Here is a 23,220-nt window from a genome sequence, read left to right on the forward strand (position 1 = left end):
GTGCTTTAGTTCCTCATTTTAGAAGCTTTGAGGCAATATTCCTCACTTTCAAAATTTAGTGTTTTTAAAGCCTTTTGTAAAAAGTCTGTTCCAATTTTAGAAGTTACCTATACCAGCTTTCAGTACTGGGGGAATCTCTGCTTAGAATCATATTCAGATCACCTCCTTCCATTCTAACCTTTCTAAACTAACTTTTTTTTTTTTTTAATTCTTTGTTCTTCACAAATTAATGCGAAGTAGGATTTTCAGGTGAGCTTAAGCCAGCATCAAGATGAAGCTGTAGCTGCTGTTTACTTCTGTGCTGTGAAAAGACAGAGGGTGCCTTATAGATTACAGAGAGTATGACATGCCAAATCACACTTGTAGGTTACATTGATCTGTACTTTGAATGCTTTTCAAATTGAACTTCTTGACTTCATAAAAAAAAAATCGAATCAGTGAACCTTTACTCCTAGGATAAGTAGAAAAGGCCTAGAAGATACTAATCTGAAGAGGTTGAGCTGCAAAGCATATTAAACTTTAATATGCATTTATTTCTTTAAAGGTTATTACACTTGTGTAGAAGTAATCTTCACTTTAAGAAGACAAGTTGGATTTTACATGATGGGTGTTTATGCTCCTACACTGCTAATTGTTGTTCTGTCCTGGCTATCATTTTGGATCAATCCTGATGCAAGTGCTGCAAGAGTCCCACTGGGTAACCTGCATTCACACGTACTGTCACAGTCCACTTAGCACCATTGAGCCATTCTCAGTTGCTTTGAAAACATGACACTGGACACAGAAAGCAACTTCACTTCCATTATTCGCTCATCATTTTCACCGAAGCCTTCTCATTCCTAGTCCTGTAAAATCCACCTCCACATTGAAACTTTGCTTGATAATGGTTCCAGCACTTACGTGATGAGGACACTCTCTGCTTCTCGATACCTGGACAAATCTGATCTTATCATGTGTGGGTGATGCTGTAGACACTGTGTCACTTTGCAGTTTATAGGAATTTGAGCATTTAAAGAATGCTTGAAGTAGGAAAGCAGGATGATGATTAAGGCTCTAAATAACTACCTCTTGCAGCAGGTTTTCTGAAGATTAATACAAATGGAATGATGTAATGATGTTTGGAAGAGAATTAGCACAATTGTTACCTGATGGGTTTTATTTCATTAGAGATTCAGTTCATGAGGCACTTCAGCCTCTTGCTTTCATGCTGTGCAGCATAGCACAGTAGGCAGGCCCTTCATATATTATGAGATTGTAGGACATAGAGTTAATCAAAACAATATTATCTTAACTAATTAGATTTTACATGGGACTTCAGCTTGGGGGTGGCCCAGCCTGCAGTCCCCAGGAACTCGGTGACATGTAGAGCCAGGCTTTTGCATCCTGACATTTCTATTTGTAATCCTTTTCCCATGTCATGACAGCTCCTTCCCCATGCCCTGACCTCCTTGTCCCCCCCTTTCCCTGACATTCCCACCTCCACAAGTCCATACTCCTTATTTTCCAAATCTTCTTCATGTTCCCAGGAGATTCACTGTAACTATTTCGCAGATGCTAGGTGTGCAGTTGAAGCATCCCTCCAGTCCCTGGCCTTCCTCAGAAGCCTCTCACCCACACGTTAACCTGCACACCTCCACAGGACATGAGTCCTGTGCAGCCTCACGTGCAAAAATGTGTGACGATACGCCCTTAGGGTTGGACCTACCCCATCACCGTCCCAGTCTGTGATCAGCAGAGTCTTGCAGTAGTGGGGAGCTGAAACCCCTGGGGAGTGGGAAGGGTTCCTGCCGAGCTTTGTTAAGTTGAAAACATAATGTCCAGGTCTGAGCGCCACTGCTCAGGTCATCTGCCATGCCTCTTCCCTCTCCAGTGATATGACAACCAAAATAAACCAAGAGCTGCACAAAATCTGGAGAACCATGACTGGCATACTGCTTTTGGCTTCTCTGCCATGGTTGGCTGCCTTTCTCTTTCTTTTTACAAAAACACCTTTTCATTACAATTTTTTTATAGGTATCTCTTTTTCAGAGGACTGTTTCAAAATACAAAAATAATTTTTCTTGATCTGAAAATATTAATAATTATTAATAATCGGGGAGGACTCACAATCTATATTAGTTGATAGCAAGAAACAAATACAATCTTTTACTTTGAAAAGTAGCAAGGATGCATTCCACAAGGTGAAACATAAGGCATTTTAAGAAAAAAGCAGTCCGAGGCAAATATACCATGCTTTAAATTAAAAAGATAGAAACAAGAACTGAAAATATTTTTCATGTAGTGATCTCTAATATTATCAAAATCTGAAGTATATTTCTGCTTTTGTAATCCTGAACTTTAAATAGCTGACCAGTCAGGTTTATCAATGATATATTACATTGATAAGAGGCATGGTGCTGATTTGTATAGCACTGAAGTTTTTATGACTAAACATGCATGCTTATTTATTTGTGTTTCTCTCTTTTTATTTATTATAAGTGTTTATTGGCTCCTTTTATATATTACCATTTCTGAAATAATGCATTTTCAAATATATTTACCATTGGCTTGGTTATGTGACTTTTCCTGCATCCCCAGAGAAGCAACAAACACTAAATCTGACCATCCTTTAGTCATACATCAGTACTTAGCAGTGCAAGTTGGTAACACCCTCACTGGGGTAAGATTTATGTTTCTCCAGTCTGAGAGAGGGCAACAATCTAACTCTTCTAGCTACATCCTTGGAAGAAAGTTGACTTTGAAATCAAACAAGATAAACATTTCTGTGAAGTGAATCATTTCATGTGAATGTTATCTACTCCTAAGAAAGTGTTACTAATAGTCATTACACTTTTAGTAGTTAGTAAAAGGTCTCATCTCAGAAGTTTCCAGGTGATTTAGGAATGCAAGATACTTCGCAAAAAAAGAAACCTCAATATGATTTTGCAGTTTGGTTACTGTTCTGGGAAAAGAGTGTGGTTTTGTTTGAAGAAAAAGGTGTGTCCATCTAGGAGCTAAGTAAGTTGCAAGCCCTTTTTCTACCCATAGCATTGCATTCAGTTAGATCATTTGGTGGTAGGGAAATCCTCACAAAGGACATGTATCTGGAGAGCTCTGGCTAAGTGATATAAAGGCTGACATCACTGAGTTCGTCTTTCTAATTACATGCTGGTGTCTCAGCTTTTAAAGATCCCTGCAGAGGACTCTCCAGTTCTTTAAAAGTGGAAAGCGTCCCAGTATCTGTTTAAAAAACTGCTCTCTTTCCTTCATTGCCTTGTGATCCCCAAAGGGAGTAAGGCTTTCCCTGAAGCTATAGGCATCTGAGGGACTTCAGATGTCCATCCAGCCACAGTGGCCTGAAAGAACGGAGCATTAGCATAGGCTGTAAGCAACCACACGCCACACAGTACCTCCTGTGAGCGGGCACTTGGGGGTACAACAGAGTAACTAAACACTTGGAGTTAGTGATCAGTGATGTATATATGCCCCACATACAGAGGACAGCCAGACATGCCCTCCACAGGCTTGCCCTCAGCGCTATTTCAGTTCAACTCATTTCATTTTATAAAACTGTTGTAAATATAGGGCCTCAAAGGAAAGACCTGACCATATATTTGGAAACTGTAGTATGAAGAAGGATTGGCAAGCTTATGGCTTTTAGTTAACCAACTTTAATGAGAAAAGAGAATGTATTACAGATACCAAATTATAAGGAAAGAAGGGCAGAATGTTATATTTTCCAATAACATTAGTGAGATGGAGCCAGAACTATTTTAAAGCAGTAATATAAAACAGAAAATGCTATTTTATACAGCATGTAATTAACCTGTGGAATTCACTGCCAGGAGATAGTGCTGAGGCCAGTTAAATTTGATGGATTCAAAAAAGGGAGATTTATTTATCTGGCAGCATGTGCTGAAGTGCTTTGCTGGATTGGCACTTTGTGATACTATGCATATGTAACCATTGGTAGAATTTTTTTTACATAGTCACTCTGCACAATCATGTTTTCAGCTGTGAGCTAACTAACTTTTGCGATAGGGATGAAGAAGAAAATTCTTTGAGTGGATAATTTGGTTATTAGGTGTTTAATGCAGTCTTTCTCACATCAGTGAACCACAAATAGCATGTTGGCAGCTTGTCTCATCTAGTAAACTTACCTGTAAACAAGCCTGTAAACTTAAATGATTTGGCTGTGTGTGAGGAGATCATTGAAGGCTGGATGTAGGTGACCTACGGAAAGAAAGAGGGAGGATGCAGTTTTTGCCTCTGTGCAATCCTACCAAACAGATGCACTTTACCATTGAGAGAGATCCCCCATTAGGAAGAAGATTGTAGACATATTTCCAAGAAAGGCCAACATTCTCTTTACATTAGAAGTCTGGATGAAAGAACTAATGTCCCTTCCCCTTAGTGCTTCCAAAGAAGAAAAGGGGGTTTATCCCCCCCCCCCTTTTTTTTTTTTAATATTTAATCTTGCAGTTTGTTTATTCATTCTCCTCACCCATGCTGGAGCCCTAGGCTTTGAATTGTGTTTGATAGGTACCTCGTACAGCTGCTATCAGAGGTGCAACTTACAGCTCCGTTATAGGGTCTCTGAGGCCTCGCCGCTCTGATCTGGCAGCAGATGGCTGCTTGATGGAATATTTCTATCTTACTTTACAGTTCCCTTGAAACCCAGAAGGTTTTCTGTGGTTTCTCTGACCCTGAGAATGAAGTTTTCATCCCAGTAACCCAAACAAGTGGAAGGTAGCAGCAAAAAGATACAGGCATAGGCAGAGATGTCGTTTTTGTGCTAAAAGACAGTACAGCCTTACTTTCACTTACTGTTGCAGTTCATAACGATCCATAATTAGTGCTCAGCGAAAAACAGTTGGTGTTGGTCACTGAAGACAGAAAAATGGGGACTATTCTTTGTTCACTCTCTATACTTCTGGGCATGTTTGTACTTGAATGCATCAGATATAGTAGTTTGAAAATAAGCCAGAGTGGACATTATTTGCCATGTCATTCTGATCCAACATAGAACATCTGGCCATTCTCTATGATCACAATGACCAAAAAAAAAAAAAAAAAAAGCCCACTTTGCAATGATATGTTGATAAGACACATTTCTAAATAAAACACCATAAGATTTTGTATTTTAAAATCATAGGACTGTAGTCATTTCTTTATACTTCCTCTTCAGTGGCTTAGCAGCTAATAAGTTGCCGATCTGATATTAATACCAAATAAAATATGTTATCAATCTTATTAAAATCTAAATTGGGACAGTAGCAAAAGAATGCTTGTTATTTATGATCAGCTAGAATTTAATACTTTCATAGGCCAGTTCAGACACTTTCATCTTTATTAACATTCTCACATCCTCGTTTACTTTAAATGGATCTGAAGAAAATGATATCTCTATGAAATACATTTTTTTTAATGCTTAGGATAGCACATGACCCTTATAGGAAACATAGTTATGGCTAAGTGAATATCTCCTTATGGCCAACATTTTCTGTAGTTGTTGATTACATTTCATGAAGCTGCCCACTTATAACTGAAGGTGATTTTTATTATGAACATTCACAAAAACAAAATGGGAACTTCTTAGCTGGGAGGTCGAAATAAGTTTTCCCCATGTAATAACCATTTTCTAAGGTTAGCTTTTTCAAAAGGTAGCTAGCTGTTCATGCTACTATTCCCATTTCACAGGTGCCTGTGGGGAATCTGTGAGATCAGACTTGCATTTTGTCTCTTGTGATGTGAGCCCTGTGTTAATGGTGATGTTTGGAAGCCTTGTAAAGAGCAGTGCTTATTGAAACCTAGACTGACGATGAGTGTGACCTTTCAACAGCCTTTGCAGATGTACTTTTTTATGATAAGGGCTTCCTCAAAAGCTCTTAATCTAGAAAGCTTTCTCTGGATACTGGAAGCTCAAACAAGGAGTGTTCATAGACCCTCAGTCACCTCAGTGTTTTCATCTTTGTGGTGAATTGTGAACACAGACTTTTTAATGCACTGATACATTCCCTTTCATCTTGAGTTTAAATATTATACTTGTGAACAGGTCATTCAGAGGATGGCTCCTGCTGAAGCACAGTTCAGATTTCTGGGACAACAGTAGCTGTTCAAGTCTAAGTTAAAGGACTTGGAATCTTTTGATTTAAATACCATATATTTCTCTTCCATTTTCTCAAAATTAGATGATCATGGTAAGATAAGTCTCTGGAAAGCCCATTTCCCAGTTGTGTGATGTAGTTGTGTGGGGCAGGAGAACCACAGCAGCCTGTTTAGCTTCATTTGTTTCTCCATTTATAAAATGAAGGTACTCAGTATTAATAATTCATCATTAACCACAATACCCTACATAAGTATTCAGTTTAACTTACTCATTAACTGAAGGCACGTGCATTTTGTATACCTGTTGCAAAATATGCCTACCGCTTTGTCAAGTCCCATTTGCTGTTACGATTCATCATTCGGTGTTGTCTGGTTCAGAGGAAGAGCACAGGCAGGTGTCGTTAAGGGAAAGTTCACTTTAATTGTTATCTTCTTATTTCTTTTGTAGGTATTTTCTCAGTGCTCAGCTTGGCATCTGAATGTACTACTCTTGCTGCTGAACTTCCCAAAGTGTCTTATGTGAAGGCCTTAGATGTCTGGCTGATTGTTTGCCTTCTCTTTGGGTTTGCATCACTGGTTGAGTATGCGGTGGTTCAGGTAATGCTAAACAATCCCAAAAGAATTGAAGCTGAGAAAGCAAAGATTGCCAAGGCAGAGCAAGCTGAAGGGAAAGGTGGAAACGCTGCCAAAAAGAACACTGTAAACGGCACGGGGACTCCTGTCCACATCAGCACTTTACAGGTAAGAGCTGTCAAGCTGCATACGCAAAATCAGCATTATCCTCTATTAATGTAGTTCCAAAAATACACTGCTGTAATAGCTTTGGATGGTGCTTAATCTTAGAAGTGGCCAAGACACTAAGAACATACTGGTAATTAATGGCTATCCACCCTGCCAATTGGTCCCTAGTGATTTGGGGTCAAATGTCTAAATGAAAAATTTATCTTTTAATATCTTAGTACCATGGTTGTTGCTGAGCTTAAGGTAAATAAAGCAGCAAGCAGCTTTACAGTTGCTATTTTTCTTTTAATAATAAATAGCAGCTGTCAAACTGTAACTATTCAGAGGACAGGACTTTCAGTCAGTATTTGTTGAGAGCATACTCAAATAACACCCATCTCATTGCTTTCCTTGGAGTGGCCACAGCTGCACTACATTGCATGTGAAGAATCTCTATAGCCAGGGATTCAGAAGTCTTGACATTTGTAAATAAAAGACGATCTGTTTGTCTGTCAAAGAGTTCCTGCATTTTGTGTGTTGCCAGATAGAGTAAATCGGTCAGAGCTCATTCTATGGATGAAGATTAGATGTACATCTTAGCTCAGGTCAAAGTTTTCCATATGCCCCAAGAGTTACTAGACATTCCAGGCAGCTGCCCCTAGTCCTGAGTAATATTTAGTTGATATTTATTCTATGGAAGAAAATACATTGTGCTAAAATAATGCGGAGTATGAATTTGGCTTATAGTTTTCAATGGCTCAACAATTTAGATGTGTAAAATAAAGCTATTTGGCCAGATCCAAGTGATATCGGTAGCATACCATATGACTTTAAAGCTTCTTTAAGGAGGGAGTCATTTATGCAGGATGGCAGAAACCCAGCCCTAGTATAAAGCTGGCATTGCCCCATAACTAATTACCCCCAATTCCGAGGAGTTGCTGATAGCACAGAGCACTTGACTACTGTAATTCTCATCTGATAGAACCTCCTGGGAACTGTTTTGGCAGGCTCAGCTTAGAACAACCCACTGACTGCTTTGACTTGAATCACAAGTAATTCCCTAACCCCAGGCGACATGGGAACTGAGTAGAAAGATGGCTTAGCCACAGTTTTGCTTCCACTAAACTGAATGTGTTACAATTGTGGTTAACAATTTGTGGGTCCCAAATTCACCTCTTTCTTGTGACAAAATAGTTGCAACAGTCCAGCAGAGCAGCATAAAATCTATTTATTCCTATTTGGAGTATTTAACAAGTGTAAGTGTAAAGCTTAATCAATGACAAGATTAATAAAAAACTTTTTTTGATAATTGATTTTTTTTTGATAATTTGACTTTTGATTATATGAACAAAAGCGTATTGCTAAACTGCTGACTCTCCTCAGTGTGTACACCTTAGTGGGTGCACAGGGTGCTTACCGTTGTCGTATACACAGAGTATAAAATGATAACTTTTGCCATCTTTGCTATCCTGTCATCTTTTAATATTTTTTCCAAGAAGGTAAGCTTGGTTGTACAGTGTATTTCAAGGCTCAGAGGAAGGGGAGTCATTACCCACAAAAATTTGGTAACATTCCTCATGAGTGGTGTCTAACAGCAGGCAGAAGGCTTTTAGGATTTAAACCTTAGTCTGCCCTCTGAGATCTTACAGAGTCAGGTCCAACATGTCATATTTGTCCTGCGCTTTTCAGTGTGCTCCCTATTTGTTATCAGAGACCTTTAGCATTCAAATATCTGTAGTGTCCGCAACAGTAATCTGTGTTGGATTTGTAAGGAGTCCTGAACTTGTGTAGCTTCTGATGATCTTTATGCAGATATAAAACATTTGTTTGTTGAGGCATTTTGGAAATAAGTACCCAATGACATAAAACCTGGCCATGTGGTTGAGTGGTCTCCTCCTCTTACAGCCAGTGATTGCTTGTGTCCAGTCCCCTGCTTTGAAATATAGCCTACTTGTGGAAGGGTGATATGTGCTGGGACTTGCTGGGAAGATCACCAGGCTGAGAGGAAAGATGGGCCCTGACTGATGAATTGTGTGGGTCCAGGATGTTATACAACCATGATGCTAGTGCATTCTGGAGAGGACACAGGTTGGGAGGTTGGGACAATGACAGTCTAGCTGAGCTGAGAGTTGGTGGAAGCTCCAAAGGAACAGCAGGGCATGGACTGCCTGCTCAAGTTGTTTGGAAGTCAATGGAGGCAAAGAAGAAGGGTATTCAATTTCCATAACTATGTGAACAGGGATTGCTTTATATTATAGAAAAATTCCAAGAAAGTTGTATTCATCTTGTGATAACTTAATAAGCCAGAGTTCAGTTCCAAAGAAAAGTGATGTTTTTAAAGTGTGAGATACATGAGAAGTGAATGACAATCTGAGGACTGGGGAGCAGAATGACTGACAGGCAGAGTGGCTGCAGTATATTGTTCCTGAAGTGCTTCCTTTTGGTTAGAAGAACGAAATTTTTCTGAAGAAGATAAGAAATGAAGATCAACAGGTTATATTATTCTGTACATCACAGCAACATGGAAGAGACCATGAATCAAAGGCAGGTATAGCTGATATGGACATAATTCAGGTAGAAATTGTTCTCAGGTATACACTGAAAATACACTAATATACTTCTTCTGACTGTCATGGATTTGCTCACATACCAACAATTTGGCATATGTCCGAGTAGGCTAAATGGCTCAGAACCACATATAGAGCATTTACCCTGTAACTGAAACACTCCACCGGACCAGTACATTTTATTTCAGTAAGACAAAGATAAAATTAACTTCTCAAAGTTACATGTTTGGATCACTGAATCTATACTTGGATGTTATAAATAAGCCGTATGACTTCTAGAGGTATTGAACAGCTCCGGGAGCAGGTATTTAGCAACTTTCAGAAGAATGATACATTTAAATTGGTAAACATGACTTTAGATGCTTACATGCATCTACAGATGCACCATGTTCTATTTATTTGAACACTATAAATATACCTAGCTGAAAGCTCCTTCTCTGACCTAGCTACCCCTTAGGAGTACTTGAAAGTTCTTAACCCTGGAGAAGCCTGTACTACACTCCTAAATCAGAACAGGTGTAAATCTTTCATTAGCTCTGACTCCTAATCCAAAACTAGGCCTGCCCCACAACATTTGGCTGGCTCCCATAGAGAGCTAGCGACCATCAAGTAAAGAATGCATTTGTCATATGGCAAATATGCAAGGGAGGGAAGTGTTAAAGAAGCAGGTAATGGAAAAAGCTGTATGTTGAAAGGCATAAAGAATAGGAAAGCCAGAGTGCCGTCACAGATCTTCAATTGCTGTTTCTCATCAAGGTTGTGTAGGACTTTGTGTGAGGAGAGAGCACATACTGTGATAAATATCTTGAAAGACGTAGGTGAACCAATACATTCTCCTAAAAGACAACTTGGAACTGCATCCCTGAAATGAATGTGCATCCTTCAGAAATGTTTAAGGATGTTCTAATTCTTTCCTCACAAGAGGAATATGGAAATCCAAATGCACTATGTCATGAAACCCAGAAGGTGATACTAAGGAAAAAGTGAAAAAGGGCATAGCTGGAAATTTCACTGTAGCTGGACTTGAAGCAATGGATAGACCAGATGGGGCTCAAAGGTAAAGCCAACAGGAAAAACCTAAAAACACAAGACTCCAAGTTGGGGAAAACAGAAAGCATGAATAATTCCATTTACAAATGCTTGCCTAAATCAAATCCAGCCTAAATGAAGCACTTAATTATTATGAGATACTAACTAAGAGATGCTGTTACATAGTCATAAGTTTAATTAGAGGGGAATCAAGTTTAAAAAGAGAAATTGCTTTATTTCACTTCAAAATTCACCTGATCCCAAGGCCAGGAGCTTGCTGGAGTTGCCCAAGCTGCAAGTCACACTCTTGCTGCCTCTCACTGGGGAAGGGGTTGGTATTTAAGGTGCAGCAGGGGTGTTGGGTTGGGAAGGTCCCAGGCATGGGGAGGATTTGAGGGAGCACAGGGAAGCGAGTGGGGGACATTGGGCTTCCTTGCTTCCAGTCCTCATGGAACAGCTCGTGTGCATGTGCTCGCTCCATTTATGAAAGATTAAAATGGCATCTGGTCTGGACACTTGGCATATTTCATATTGTTCAAAAAAGAGCCAAAACAAAGGGCATGATCATACCTAAAAACACATTTATGACTAGAAATTGGGTAAAGGAATAAACTTTACATTATATCCTAAAAATTAGAAGCTTGATGCCATTTGTAATAGAAGGTAAGGAGAAGAGGTCCCCTGTAACAAAACCTGTCAGTGTCTCCCTGGAAATTCTTAGCTGAAAGCACTTCTGGCACCATGTCAGCAGTCAGTGATCATGACTGGTGGTCACCAATAGTGAAAACGAATATGGCAGAATGAAAACAAAGTTCACAATTTGAGAATCAGACAAAGATGGAGAGAGCCTTCTATGGATGCATAGCTTCTCCTCTCTACCAAGTCCTGGGTACTGGCTGAGGTGAAAGCTGTTGCCAGTATGCACCAAACCCCAGAGTCAGTGCTTCATGACTCATGACCCCCAGCAAAAGCCCTTCAAAGATCAGTGCCATTTTAAGCCCAGAGAGGTTTATCAGTATGTCTGTGTGAGTAAAGTCAACAGGTACATTCTGGCAAGATCGCCCTGAATCTGTAAAAAAAAAAAAAAAAAAAAAAAAAAGAGAGAGAGAGAAAATTCAACATAAGCACTTGTGCTAGTTTTGCTAGGAGCTGTAATGGCTGTGCATATACAGGCAGTAAGCCATGAGAAAACCATTTGGCTCCCTTAGCTCATAGTGGCTGCAAGTAGATGCTGTTCTAAGCAGAGGAGAAAATTATACAACCTGGTGGTAACCGCTGGCAGTGTTTTTTTATTGGGAATCCTCAGTAGGAGTTTGAGTTTGTTTCCTAGCAATGCAACACCATACAGTGAGAAAAACAAGCAAAAAGGGAAATGTTTTGAAGATGAATCAGTTTCTTTTTTTCTTTCACTGGTGGCGTGATTACAGGGAGCAATTGCACTGTTAACTCTAACAATACCCCTCCATTTGAAAAGTCACATTTTCATCAAGCCCATCAAGCTGTCCCCCACAGATAATGCGCTGATGACTGAAGTGAACATTTGCTAAAAGAATGGCTCTGGCAGATGATGAATAGGTCTATGCAAGTGGTGGTATTAGCTTTAAACCCAGTTATTTTTGAAGAGAAGTAGTGCTATTGCTTGCCTTATCTTGTCAGAGCTGCATCTAGTCTCTGAAACCTGATATGCGTTATGTTCATCTCAAACTGATTTAGAGTATACCTGACCACTGGTGGTGACCCATGGCTACCTGATCTTCCCATATTGTGTTTTCACTTTGAATGAGACTCAGACACAGATTTTTATTGTAGAACCACCATAAACCCAGTTTACATTTTAGCTTGTATGGAAAACCACAGGCTACAGTCTATTTTAATCGTTGCTGACAGCATTTCAGGTACAGGGTAGGTACTTTCTGCTCTAGTGACTCATGTATCCATCCTTAGAGATAATTCGGAACATGAGTGTAAAAGCCCTGAGCAATCTCACTGACCCTGATTTGAGCAGGGGGGCTGGACTAGATGATCTCCAGAGGTCCCTTCCAACCTCAGCTAGGCTGGGATCCTGTGATATTTTGTGTGTAACTATTATTTGTTCTGTAGTTTGTAGTTAGTAGGGTAATAAGAATTCACAGGGAATACAGTATCTGGAATGTGATAACAAATTCCTGCTGCCTACGCCATAAAACATACTCAATTTGAATACCCACTAATGCTTAACAACTACTTTATTGATGATCTAAATCCATCATTATGGTAAAAGCAGGAAAAGAGTACAGGACAAGTGCAAGAAAGATTAATGATGGAATTTGTTACAAGTATACCTTCATCTGGAGGACTTTTGCACAAGTGGCAGGACTAGCGACAGATGTGCATGCCAAAAGAGGTTGGGTGAACGGAAGAGAAAATTTTATGTCAGAGGAGAAGTGCTTTGTAGGTCAGAGAGTGCTGCGTTGCAGCGGGGAGGCAATTCATCCTGCAGGGCTCGTGCTGAGCTTGAGAGGCTGCCGGTGCTATAGCATGTTCAAAGCTTTGCTAGAAATTATACACAGTGCATATGTCATCTCAAAAATTCCTAAATCCAAAATTGGGATCACGGGATGAACAATCAAGTGAAAAGCTGATTTTTTTTTCTGTTTACACAAAACAAATTTAGTCTAGTTGTAGTATTCTTGGTATTGTGAAAGGACAGATTTGATGAATTTGAAAACCATTTTGTCTCATCTTTCTGGGATAATTTAAACAAAAAATATGAGTGATGACGGTGAGCTAAGAACGTTCAAGACAGCTACAGACCAGAAGGAAAGCTGTACTAATTAAAAACAAAACAAAAGAGAAAAATTGAAAATAGTCTCCCCAGTGACTGAGTGACTGTAAAGTAACTCAGCTTCAAGCATTTCTCATTTCTTCTTACCAGCAAAAGGAGAAATGGATAGCAATTAATAGAACTTGAAATCCAGAAAATATTGGAAATAGATAATGAAAAAGTATAACAACAACAAAATGACAAAAGGGATATATGGTTAGCATAACTGAGGTCAATAGCAAGTTATTGCACGTATATAGCAATAATACAAAAAACAGCCACAAGAGTATTATCCCAATATTAGATAGAGGTGCTGCAAGTGTCAAGAATTAGCAGAAAAGGCAGAAATGTTGATCAAATGTTCTGGTCTGTGTCTGGGGAAAAGCCAGATATATGCAGTCAGATGATGAACTAGTTTCCATCGACAGTAGCTAATGAGGATGTTAACCAGTACCTATTAAAGTCAGACATTTTAAAATCGGGTTGTCAACTAAAGTTGCCTGTAAGATTTTTTAAAGATATGGTCCATTATTGCTGTGGAACATAAATGTTGATTTTGTAATAAAACTTTTTAAACGGGGAGGGTTCCAGAAGACTGCAGGAAGCTAACTTTGTGCCAGTACTTTTAAAGGCTAAATGGCATTATGTGAATAATTATAAGCCTGGCATCAATCAGTGGAAAATACTGAAGAGCTAACAGGGGCCAAATAATAACTCATAAGTATTATTATTAATATTCATAATTAAGCCCCATGTTAGCTAATAAATTTAAATGAGTCGGTGAAATTAAAGGTGATCTCCATGTTTATTGATTTAATCAAACTATATATTTTTAAAAAAGATTATCAGTTAGTTTGACAGAGGTAAGGGTATGGAGGTAAGAAACTCTGAAGAACATTTGGCTTCATATGTCAGCCTGATTACATCATCTGAATTATGCAAAATCAAGGCTAGATTTGTTACTGTCTGTAAGTACTAGCAGTTAATCAGGCTAAGTATAGTCATGCCTCGTGACTGAAAATTGAAGCCAAATAAATTCAGGTTAGAAATAACGTACATATGTTTGTGAGGAACAAGGTTGTGAAAAAAAATTCCCCATTCTGGATGTTTTTTTTTTAAAGGAAAATCTAGTGTAAGTGGTCCACACACTGCAACTTTGGAGCATAGCAGCCAGGGCAGAGGCAGGTGCTGAGTTTGTCTGTGAGCAACCCTCAGCTTAAATTTTTGAAAAGGTGAGAATGGGTCATCAAAACAGACCTTCTGGCTTCTAGGAGTCGTTTTTAGGTATTTCTGAACTGTTCATCAAAGGGCAGGTGTCCTGTCCAACGTACACCCAGACAAGGTGGCCCACTCCTGTGAGAAACTGGAACTAAGTCTGTGTTTTGGGCCAGGCCCCAAGAGCCATGGCGCCTTTCCCTGCCCTTCTCCACCTCCGCGCCGGTGGGAGGAAGAGCAGCTGCCTGCCTCTATCTGGGACACGGCATTCACAATTCGAGCGGCACTCCCTCCTTCCCAGACAGCCGCTCCCTGTCCCCAGCGCAGTAGGTCTGGGGGAGGCATCCTGCAGGCCGGACCTGGCCCACGGGTCATGATGCTGAGGCAGGGTGAGGTAAACTACACAAATGTTTACCTAGGTCAACTTCTGTGTCAGGATGAAGTTGAAAGTATGTAAGAGGTATGGGAAACCATACCTCTTTAACAGTGTTTTACCTTCTACACAAATCTTTCATGTGGTACTCTAAAATCAAGTCCCATGGAATCATTTTCCGTTGGAATGGTCCTCATAGCCTTTGGTAGGCATCAGGAGTATTGTTACACTTCTAGCACAAACAGAGACAGGGTTAAAAAAAAGCAGTCAAACTGCATTTAATATACATTACCTCACTTGTTTTAGGGAAGGTTGCAGGTGAGCTGAAGAGGATTTAGATGAAAACAACAGAAATATTAGAGAGTTGAAGAGATGTATGAGAAGAAATTAAAAAATATGTCCAGGCAGAAACTGAATATAGAAAGTAGAAGCACATGAGATGTAAACCCAGGGAAATGAAAGGAATTTTTTTATGCAAGAGGCATGTACTTCGAAAAGAAATATTTGGGCCAGGTTGCTCTTACAAGGAAAATGGTGTCACCCTGATAAATCACTAGTACAGCTGATACTAAACTAAGCACAGCTCTGTGTGAATGTGGTGTGAACAATCTTCTACTTGTAAGGAAGAGGTGACCTAGAAGCTATTTCCTCAGTTCTCCTTCCTGCAAGTGAATGAGAACTGATTTGTAAAAGCCTTGACCAGAATACTCTTTAATACTGGAGTAGGAACAGGAATATTCTGTGTTGTGCAAGGAGAGCATATAGATGGGCATTAGTATCAGAGTTTTACAATATATATCTGGTATTATGAAGAATGGACTCATACTTCTGCAAATCCAAAAGGAAGCCTGTAATTTCATACATGATTGTATTTCTTATTACAGCCCTACTAAATCTTACTAGTTTTGACCGTGAGAAAATTAGGAATTTGATAAATATGTAGTGAAGGAATAATATTCCTGTAACTCTTGAGTTAACATGCAGTTCAGTCCTGCAAGTTACACTTTCGTTGCTCAAGGGTCTGCTTCACAACTTGATTGAAGACATCTAAGACTGGGGGGAACTTATCAGATTGCCAACTACGACAGTTCTTGTTATTCAGGATAACCTGTCAGTTGTCATAGAGAAGCTAGTAATATTCTCCAGAATATTTTTCATTCATACGTAAGTCTGGTACCATAGTCCATTATAATTATTTTAATAACTTACAAAATGTGCTAATGCAAATGTCCTTAACCATCAGCCTAAAACTGCAGAAAATAAGAGGTGGAGAGAGCTGAAAGGAGAATACCTGAAGGCTTTGTGGTGGAGGGATGGACTGTTGGGAACAAGGGATGGGGAGCTTTTGGGAGAACCAAATTTTAGTGGATCAGAGACTCCAGAAAACCCCAGGCTAAAGTTATCTTAATGTCAGTTCCCCACGTCTGCCACCTGGTTTGTGCACCAGCACTTTTTGCAATAACTCTCAGTTTAAATATGCAAACAAATGGCATTAATGATGCAGTTATACAGTTATGTTTCATAACCGGTACCTTTTTTTTTTTTTTCTGCTTTTCTGTGTACTCCAAATGGAATGAAACTTTGTGAGAGACTTACCAAAGTCACAAAGCACAGTGCCTTGAAAGAAGTCTTCAAATTCCTTCAAGCTACCTAACAGTGCAGGGTGATCCTCTTAGAGATTTGTTGTACCTGAAATAGTATCTTTCTAAAATGCAAGGAAGGGAATATCAGAACCTTTTTTTTTTTTTTTTCCTAAAAAACTCTTCCATTTGAAGGACATCAAATGCCTTTTTCTTTTAAATATTCATTGTATGTGCCAATAGGATTGTCTGGTCTGTAGGAGAGGGAGATTCACCTGGGATTGCTGCTTAGCACAGTAGTACTTGATCGCCAAGATCCTTGATGGAACTGTGGGAAAGACAGATATTCATCTGCTCAATTTAGATTTCCCAGTTACACCATTCTCCAGGGTACCGGTGGGAAGCATGGAGAATGGTGTCTCATCTTTGCTGCATAGAATCATAGAATCATTTAGATTAGAAAGGACCTCCGAGATCATCAGGTTCAACCACTAACCTAGCACTGCCAAGTCTACCACTAAACCATGGCCCTAAGTACCACATCTTCATGTCTACATCCCTTCTTGGATGGTGACTCAACTACTTCATTGTCTTTAGAGAGGCACCAAGGACTACAAAGAAAGTGCCTTCTCACCTTGTACTTCTCACCGTAGGATGAGATTTAGGATCTCGACTTGGGTGGTATGTAGAACCAGAACAGATTTTAATTCTTGGATCAAACACTGAATTTTAGGGTTAATTCTGAATGGAGCTTCCAGGTCTCAGAAAAATGTAAGTATTGAATAGTATCTTTCCTGAAGGTTCATCAGCACAGGACTTATTTCCAAAAATATTCTCTACAGAAATACTCCCTCCCTTTCTATCATCTTAAAATGAAGGAGTCTAACTATAGCAGGTTGCACAGCATGAGGCACCTTGTGCATGAAAAATTACACAATTATGAATGTTTGGATTAGTTTATATGATTGACTGATCATCCTTAAGTACTTATAAAGCAACCATTCAGCAAATTAGGCTGATGTAATGTATCCGTATCAACAAGTAATTTCCTATATGTTTGTTTGTAGTGTTCTCTAGCAGCTGCATTAAGTTTGTTAATGAAATATGGTGAGTAGATCATGATTCCCCTCACTCTTTATTTCATAGGTTGGTGAGACCAGATGCAAAAAAGTTTGCACTTCGAAATCTGATCTGAGATCCAACGATTTCAGCATTGTTGGAAGCTTGCCAAGAGATTTTGAATTATCAAATTATGACTGTTATGGGAAGCCCATTGAAGTCAACAATGGGCTTGGGAAATCTCAAGCCAAGAACAACAAGAAGCCTCCTCCTCCCAAGCCTGTCATTCCATCAGCAGCAAAGAGAATTGATCTTTATGCAAGAGCACTGTTTCCTTTTTGCTTCTTGTTCTTCAATGTCATATACTGGTCCATATATTTATGATAAATCTTTTATTTATTTTTTCATGTGTAAAATATATCTCATTTCATTACCCCTTCCCAGTCATGAAGGCCACTGTGTGAAATTATTTGCATTTGCAAAGCAATATGTTGCATTTTGATGCCATGCGATTGTACTGAAAATATGGCATCTGAAATCTGAATGAAAGCATGACACTGCAATGTCTGTGCTCCTACCAATGTTGTATATAAATGTACAGCATACATCCTGCTTTAGGAATATATGAAAGATAATGCATACGACATTATAAAGCTGAATAACTCTCTTCAGTTATTAGTAATATACAGAGATTTAAAGTGTTTCTGACAATGACACTGATGTGCACGTTAAGTATTATTAAAACCAGTATTCTAGTATATGTAGTATTCAACAGCTTTTCTGCTGACTTTCAGAGAAAAAAAAATCTTGCTCTTGTATAATTTTAGATGGTGCTGTTGAAGGAAAAGCAAAGTTGTGAAATATTATTTAGTCCTTGTAAGTGAGGGCAGCATTGATTAAGCTGAGCTTGTCTATGTGGAAAAATAAAGATCAGAGAATTGCTAATTTTGTAAAATCAGCTCATTTAGGAAAAAGAAAAAAAAATGTATCCATCAAGCAAGCACACTTCAAAAGTGTGTGAGAATATGCTGACAATAAAGCATTGTGCCCAATTTTGACTGCTGTTTCCTTGGGCACAAGCTAGATATGACACGTCAAAAACAAACCGTCTGCTTTCTGGACTAAAGGTATCAAGACTATTGGAGAAGCATTACAAGGTGCAGTTCAGTATCAGGTTATATTACACATTTTTACATTACTCTGTCCTCTGGCCCATCTTTTCTAGTGTCTTGCGAGCATGCAGTATAAAAGTCGAAATTTCTTTTTTGTTGAATCTGATATGTGTTACTCATTTTGTTTTGTTTATCCGCTTGAAAGCCTTCAGTTTAAAGAAACTATATTTTTCGTGTTGAAATCCCATTTTAACACTAGTTATACTTTTTAAGCTTGCTTGTTGTAGCGCCTATGACCAAAGCTAACACCTAGCCACCAGTAGAAGTGAAGAAGTGTCCAAAGGTCTAAGGCCCTGAGACTGATGTCATGAATGCTTGTGTCTATGTGCTAATTAATGGCTGCCCTCACCTGCTCATTTATCTGGCTGCTACGTTTTGGAAAATAAGGTCCTGTGCATGCAACAGTTCTGATCAGAGGCTGCTCTCCATTTTCCAGAGGAAACCACGTGACATGGAGACTGCAGAAACACGAACTCCCCAGGGTGTGTAGGGCAGGAATCCGTACCTGTGGTCTCGCATGGGTGCCAGGGTACACCTCTCTGTAAGGGCAAGTCATGAGGTGAAACACAGCCAAATGAAAGCTTCTTGTATGTAAGGCATCCAAGTAGTTTATGTTCCTCGGGAACACATAGGGACTATGCTTCAGCCCTTGTCAACATACCATAGAGAACCACCTTTCCACTTGTAAAACTGGGGCATAATATTTAGTTAAAACATTGAAATATGACAGTTCTCACTAACTTGGCAATTCATTGAAGGCAATACAGATTATTGGCTCCTCATAAAAGAGGAAAGGACTGAATTACATACCCCAAATATTCCATAAGGTAAAAACAGATAAATTCACATTTGTTGTGCTGCAGTTCTGTTATGTGTTGAGCCCATGCAAGGCATAAGACTCTCCTATCACTTCTGTGTTGCCTGCTCATGGAGCATTGTCCATGTACCACAAACCTGCACAGTCAGAAGGTCAGCTTGGGAATATATAAAGAGAGAACCAGGTCACGCTGGGTTCACCAGGCACCTGACGGATCTGTTAACTGTGGTTTTCTAATCAACTCCACATTGAGATCCATAGCCCAATACTGGTTTTAGGTTGGCTTTCCATCTTTGAGATTCTTGGTGATTACTGGCCTAACATCTTTTTACAACTCATGAGACGAATTCCTACAAAAGTTTCTCATTCCTGAGTCTAGAAGCAGCAATTCATATTTGGGTGGAAGAGATCTGTTGTTCAGAATAAGGTTACACAATTTCCACCAGCTTCCTTGCCATTTTCTCATGGAGATTTCAAAGAATATCTTTGCTAGGCAGCCTCAATTTGTCCTTTGGATTCCTTTATCAGTAGAGGAAATATAAGGGAGATCCCAAATGTTTCAGAAGAGAGATCCTAAATTCCTCCATGTTGAACTGGGGGAAAATACGGTATCATTAAGATCTAGTTCAAAGTTTCAGAATTTTTGCCTATTGAAGGTATTTACAGAATTGTTAGAGACTCGAAGAAGCAATAAGGATAACTCAAAGAGACAAAGGAAGGGAGGGGTAACTTTTATAGATACAATCAGAGTGCTATATTTATAGACATTATTTATTCTCATACTTGTATTTTTTCTTACAGTATTGGAAGGCAAGAAAATAATGATCCTGTGTTAGAAATTATATGACTTTTGGAAGATAATTTTCTTGTTAGAACTCTTATTAAATGATTTATCTGTAATTAATGTCCACATTTTATCTGTATAATCTCAATTATAGATTTTATTGTTAAATTAATCTTTGTTCCTTCTTGCTTACCTGCTCACTTGATGACTTTTGTGTTTTATCATAAAACATGTGATCACTAATACACTGTAATTGCTTTCCAGCTCACACAAAAGGAAGCAAAAGGAATGTGTACTATTAAGATAAAGGCTTTTCTTTCATTACTGCACAAAGACTAAGGACAGAAACAAAGTTTAAGAGGAAATTTGAAACAATTTAAAATAAAACAGTATCAGCTATAAAGTATTAATATTTTTACTTACACTAGATAATATTGCAGTATTTGTACTACCTCAGAATATATTAACTTGTCCTACTGAGCAGTAATAATTGATTTATTTTATTTTGCTTCTTTCCACTAAAGGTCACTGAAAGTTTTGCGTATCATATCACATTATGGTCCTCCAGCACCCTCTAGTTGTAAAATTCTGCCTGTTGACTTATTTCCAGAAGAGGTGCAAATATAAAACTGTATAGGCAGTAAGGGATGTTACTTGATATTAAGAAGTAAAAATGCTAATAATTTAAAAATAAATGGACATAAAATCAATGGAAAGATATAGAAACATGCCAGCAGTATGATTTGAAAAATGTAGAAATTAGGACATTCAAGCAGTAGTAAAGGTGAGGCTTATGAAGAACATATTAGTAACTGGATTATCTAGTCGTGATGTCTTAACAAACTGCATGATAGCAAAATCTGTTTCTAAGGGAGAGACCATCTGTGTTTCAGATGACATTTGCTTGAAGTTCTCCTCTTGACTGGTAGGCGAATTACAAATTTCTACCCTTAACATAAACCTCAGTATTTCTTTGGCTCTTAAGCATAGAGGGGTAGCATCCAAATGGCTCACTCCTTTCCTTCAAAGCGTTATGAACTTGTAGGTATCTTTCTGCTTCAGGTTTTCAGAACATATTCAGACCCGTCAACAGGAAGTGCTACTGGAGATGAATTAATTCATTGGTTAACTTCACCCACAAATTCAAGCTATGCAGTAAGTAAAGATGTGACATGAAAAGTTTATCAGCTGCTATGCATTAATACCCTGTTAGGATGCATGAAATGCATTGTCTGAAGCAATTTACTTCATTTTCAAAGTGTGATGTAAATCTACACCTTACTTTGTGATGCTGGCTAGACTCATACCTGATACCCAGTTGTAGGAGCAGCTCTGCGGAGCTTTGGTCACCTCTTTTTTTCAGTCTCCTGTTAATTCTGGCTGAGATGGTAAAAGTGAGCACCGTGCCTTTTCAGTGAGGAAGGGAGTTTATTTCTGTGAGTGCAACTTAAAGAAAGCTGACCACTTACTTAGAAAGTAAGGTTTCATCCTTTAAAGTCTCCATATTAATTTGGACTTGGTAACAGGAAGTCTTTGCGTAAAGAGAAAGCTGCTTCAGTGCCCTACTATCCATTAAAGGTAATGTACTAACGCTGCCCTTTGGGATAGTTACCATGAGCATGACCCACAAAGATTGATCTGCCTGTGGAAACGCACTTATCAGTTATCCTACCTTATTTTAAAATATTTTGCTCTGGAGAGAGACAATAACTTACTTAAGAGATTGTCATATATATTTAGTTAATTTATTAAGAGAGTTTATAATACAGTTGAGAGCATTAGTCTCTTCTTCAAGTAGCTTACCATTGCAGTTATTGGATGACTCGTGCTGAGGATATTTATAGAATAGGTAACAATAAATTATTTATTTCCAAGAGAGTGCAACCTGAGTGTATGCAATGTCAAGCGATTTGTCAGGCTATAGAGATAACTGAGTGCTGAAATGAGTACAAGAGTGGTATATAGCAGATAAGGGAATGATAGGACACCATTACTTGACACTTTGGTACACTAATTCTGGGATTAGAGAAGATAACGTTGAGAAAAAGAGGAACTTCGGTACAGAGAGATTAAATAATAGTTTTCTTTGTGTCTACAATTTAATTTGCTGGCTGTAGTAACAATATCCTATAACAATTGCCTTCTTATACAAACATGAAGATTAACTTTAAAAAAAAAAAAAAAAAAAAAGCTCATCTGTGGTGCCAGAAAGATACAAAACCTATTTCTTTCCATAGGAGACCCTACACTGGAATAAAGGAGGGCCAATGGTATTTACAGAAAACAAATTCAGCTTTAAACACGTAAATTCTTGTTGTTACAGTTACGTCTATACCGCTGTAGAAAATATCTGGGCTGCTTGCAGCACACCCTGGCATTTTGGCTGACTTTGGGAACTCGCCCACCTACCCACCTACCAGAACCTGTCCTCACTCCATCAGCGGTAGCAGTGCCAGTAGACGTTAAAAATAAAAATCACAGGTCTGTTTGGAAATCTTTCTGAAAACCCTTCAATGCGATGAATATGTCTACGCTGCAGTCACTAAAATGTCTGCAGCTAATGCAGGCTTAGCCAAATTAGCTTTAAACTTGCTGACTTGGGGACCGCTAGCAACGTAGCCATGGCAACGGCGAGCCCGGGCTGAGAGGCCTACCTGCTCGCGTAGGAAATTAGAAGGCAGACTTTGGTGTTAACCCCCACAAAGCTTTATGCTGCCTTGCCTGTTGTGCTCAGGCACTTGGTTTGGAGTCAGCTCGCGTGGGCGTTTGCCAGCTCGTGTCTGTGAAACGTAGACGCACGCCGTGTGACGCACGGCGGGCTGGAGCTGGATTATTTTTTCCCACTGGTGATGTGAAAGATGCCACCGTAAGATATGTGTCTTGACGTCATACAGCACTTCTGCCATACTTGATTTCGTGTACTGACAGAAGTGTTCACCAGTGGTGCCAAAAATGAAACTCATCACACTGAACCAATACAAGTGTAAAAGAATGAGTGGGATTCAGCCCCCTGA

The 23,220-nt window shown here is 39.0% G+C and overlaps 1 protein-coding gene across 3 annotated transcripts in view; it reads left to right on the top strand.

Moving 5' to 3' along the window:
- GLRB (glycine receptor beta) overlaps positions 1-21,133 on the top strand; it is a 52,250-nt gene extending 31,117 nt beyond the window's left edge. For 2 of the 3 annotated variants that reach the window (XM_048071851.2, XM_013175209.3), the window contains exons 8-10: positions 545-697; positions 6,536-6,828; positions 17,521-21,133. In XM_048071851.2, coding sequence (XP_047927808.1) covers positions 545-697; positions 6,536-6,828; positions 17,521-17,817 — 743 coding nt within the window. In that variant the 3' untranslated portion in view covers positions 17,818-21,133. The remainder of the gene's footprint in view (positions 1-544; positions 698-6,535; positions 6,829-17,520) is intronic. The other variant, XM_048071852.2, reaches the window with a different exon arrangement.
- The last annotated feature ends 2,087 nt before the right edge of the window (positions 21,134-23,220 follow it).

The sequence above is a fragment of the Anser cygnoides genome, chromosome 4, assembly GCF_040182565.1.
Source record: "Anser cygnoides isolate HZ-2024a breed goose chromosome 4, Taihu_goose_T2T_genome, whole genome shotgun sequence".
NCBI classification, from domain to species: Eukaryota; Metazoa; Chordata; class Aves; order Anseriformes; family Anatidae; genus Anser; species Anser cygnoides.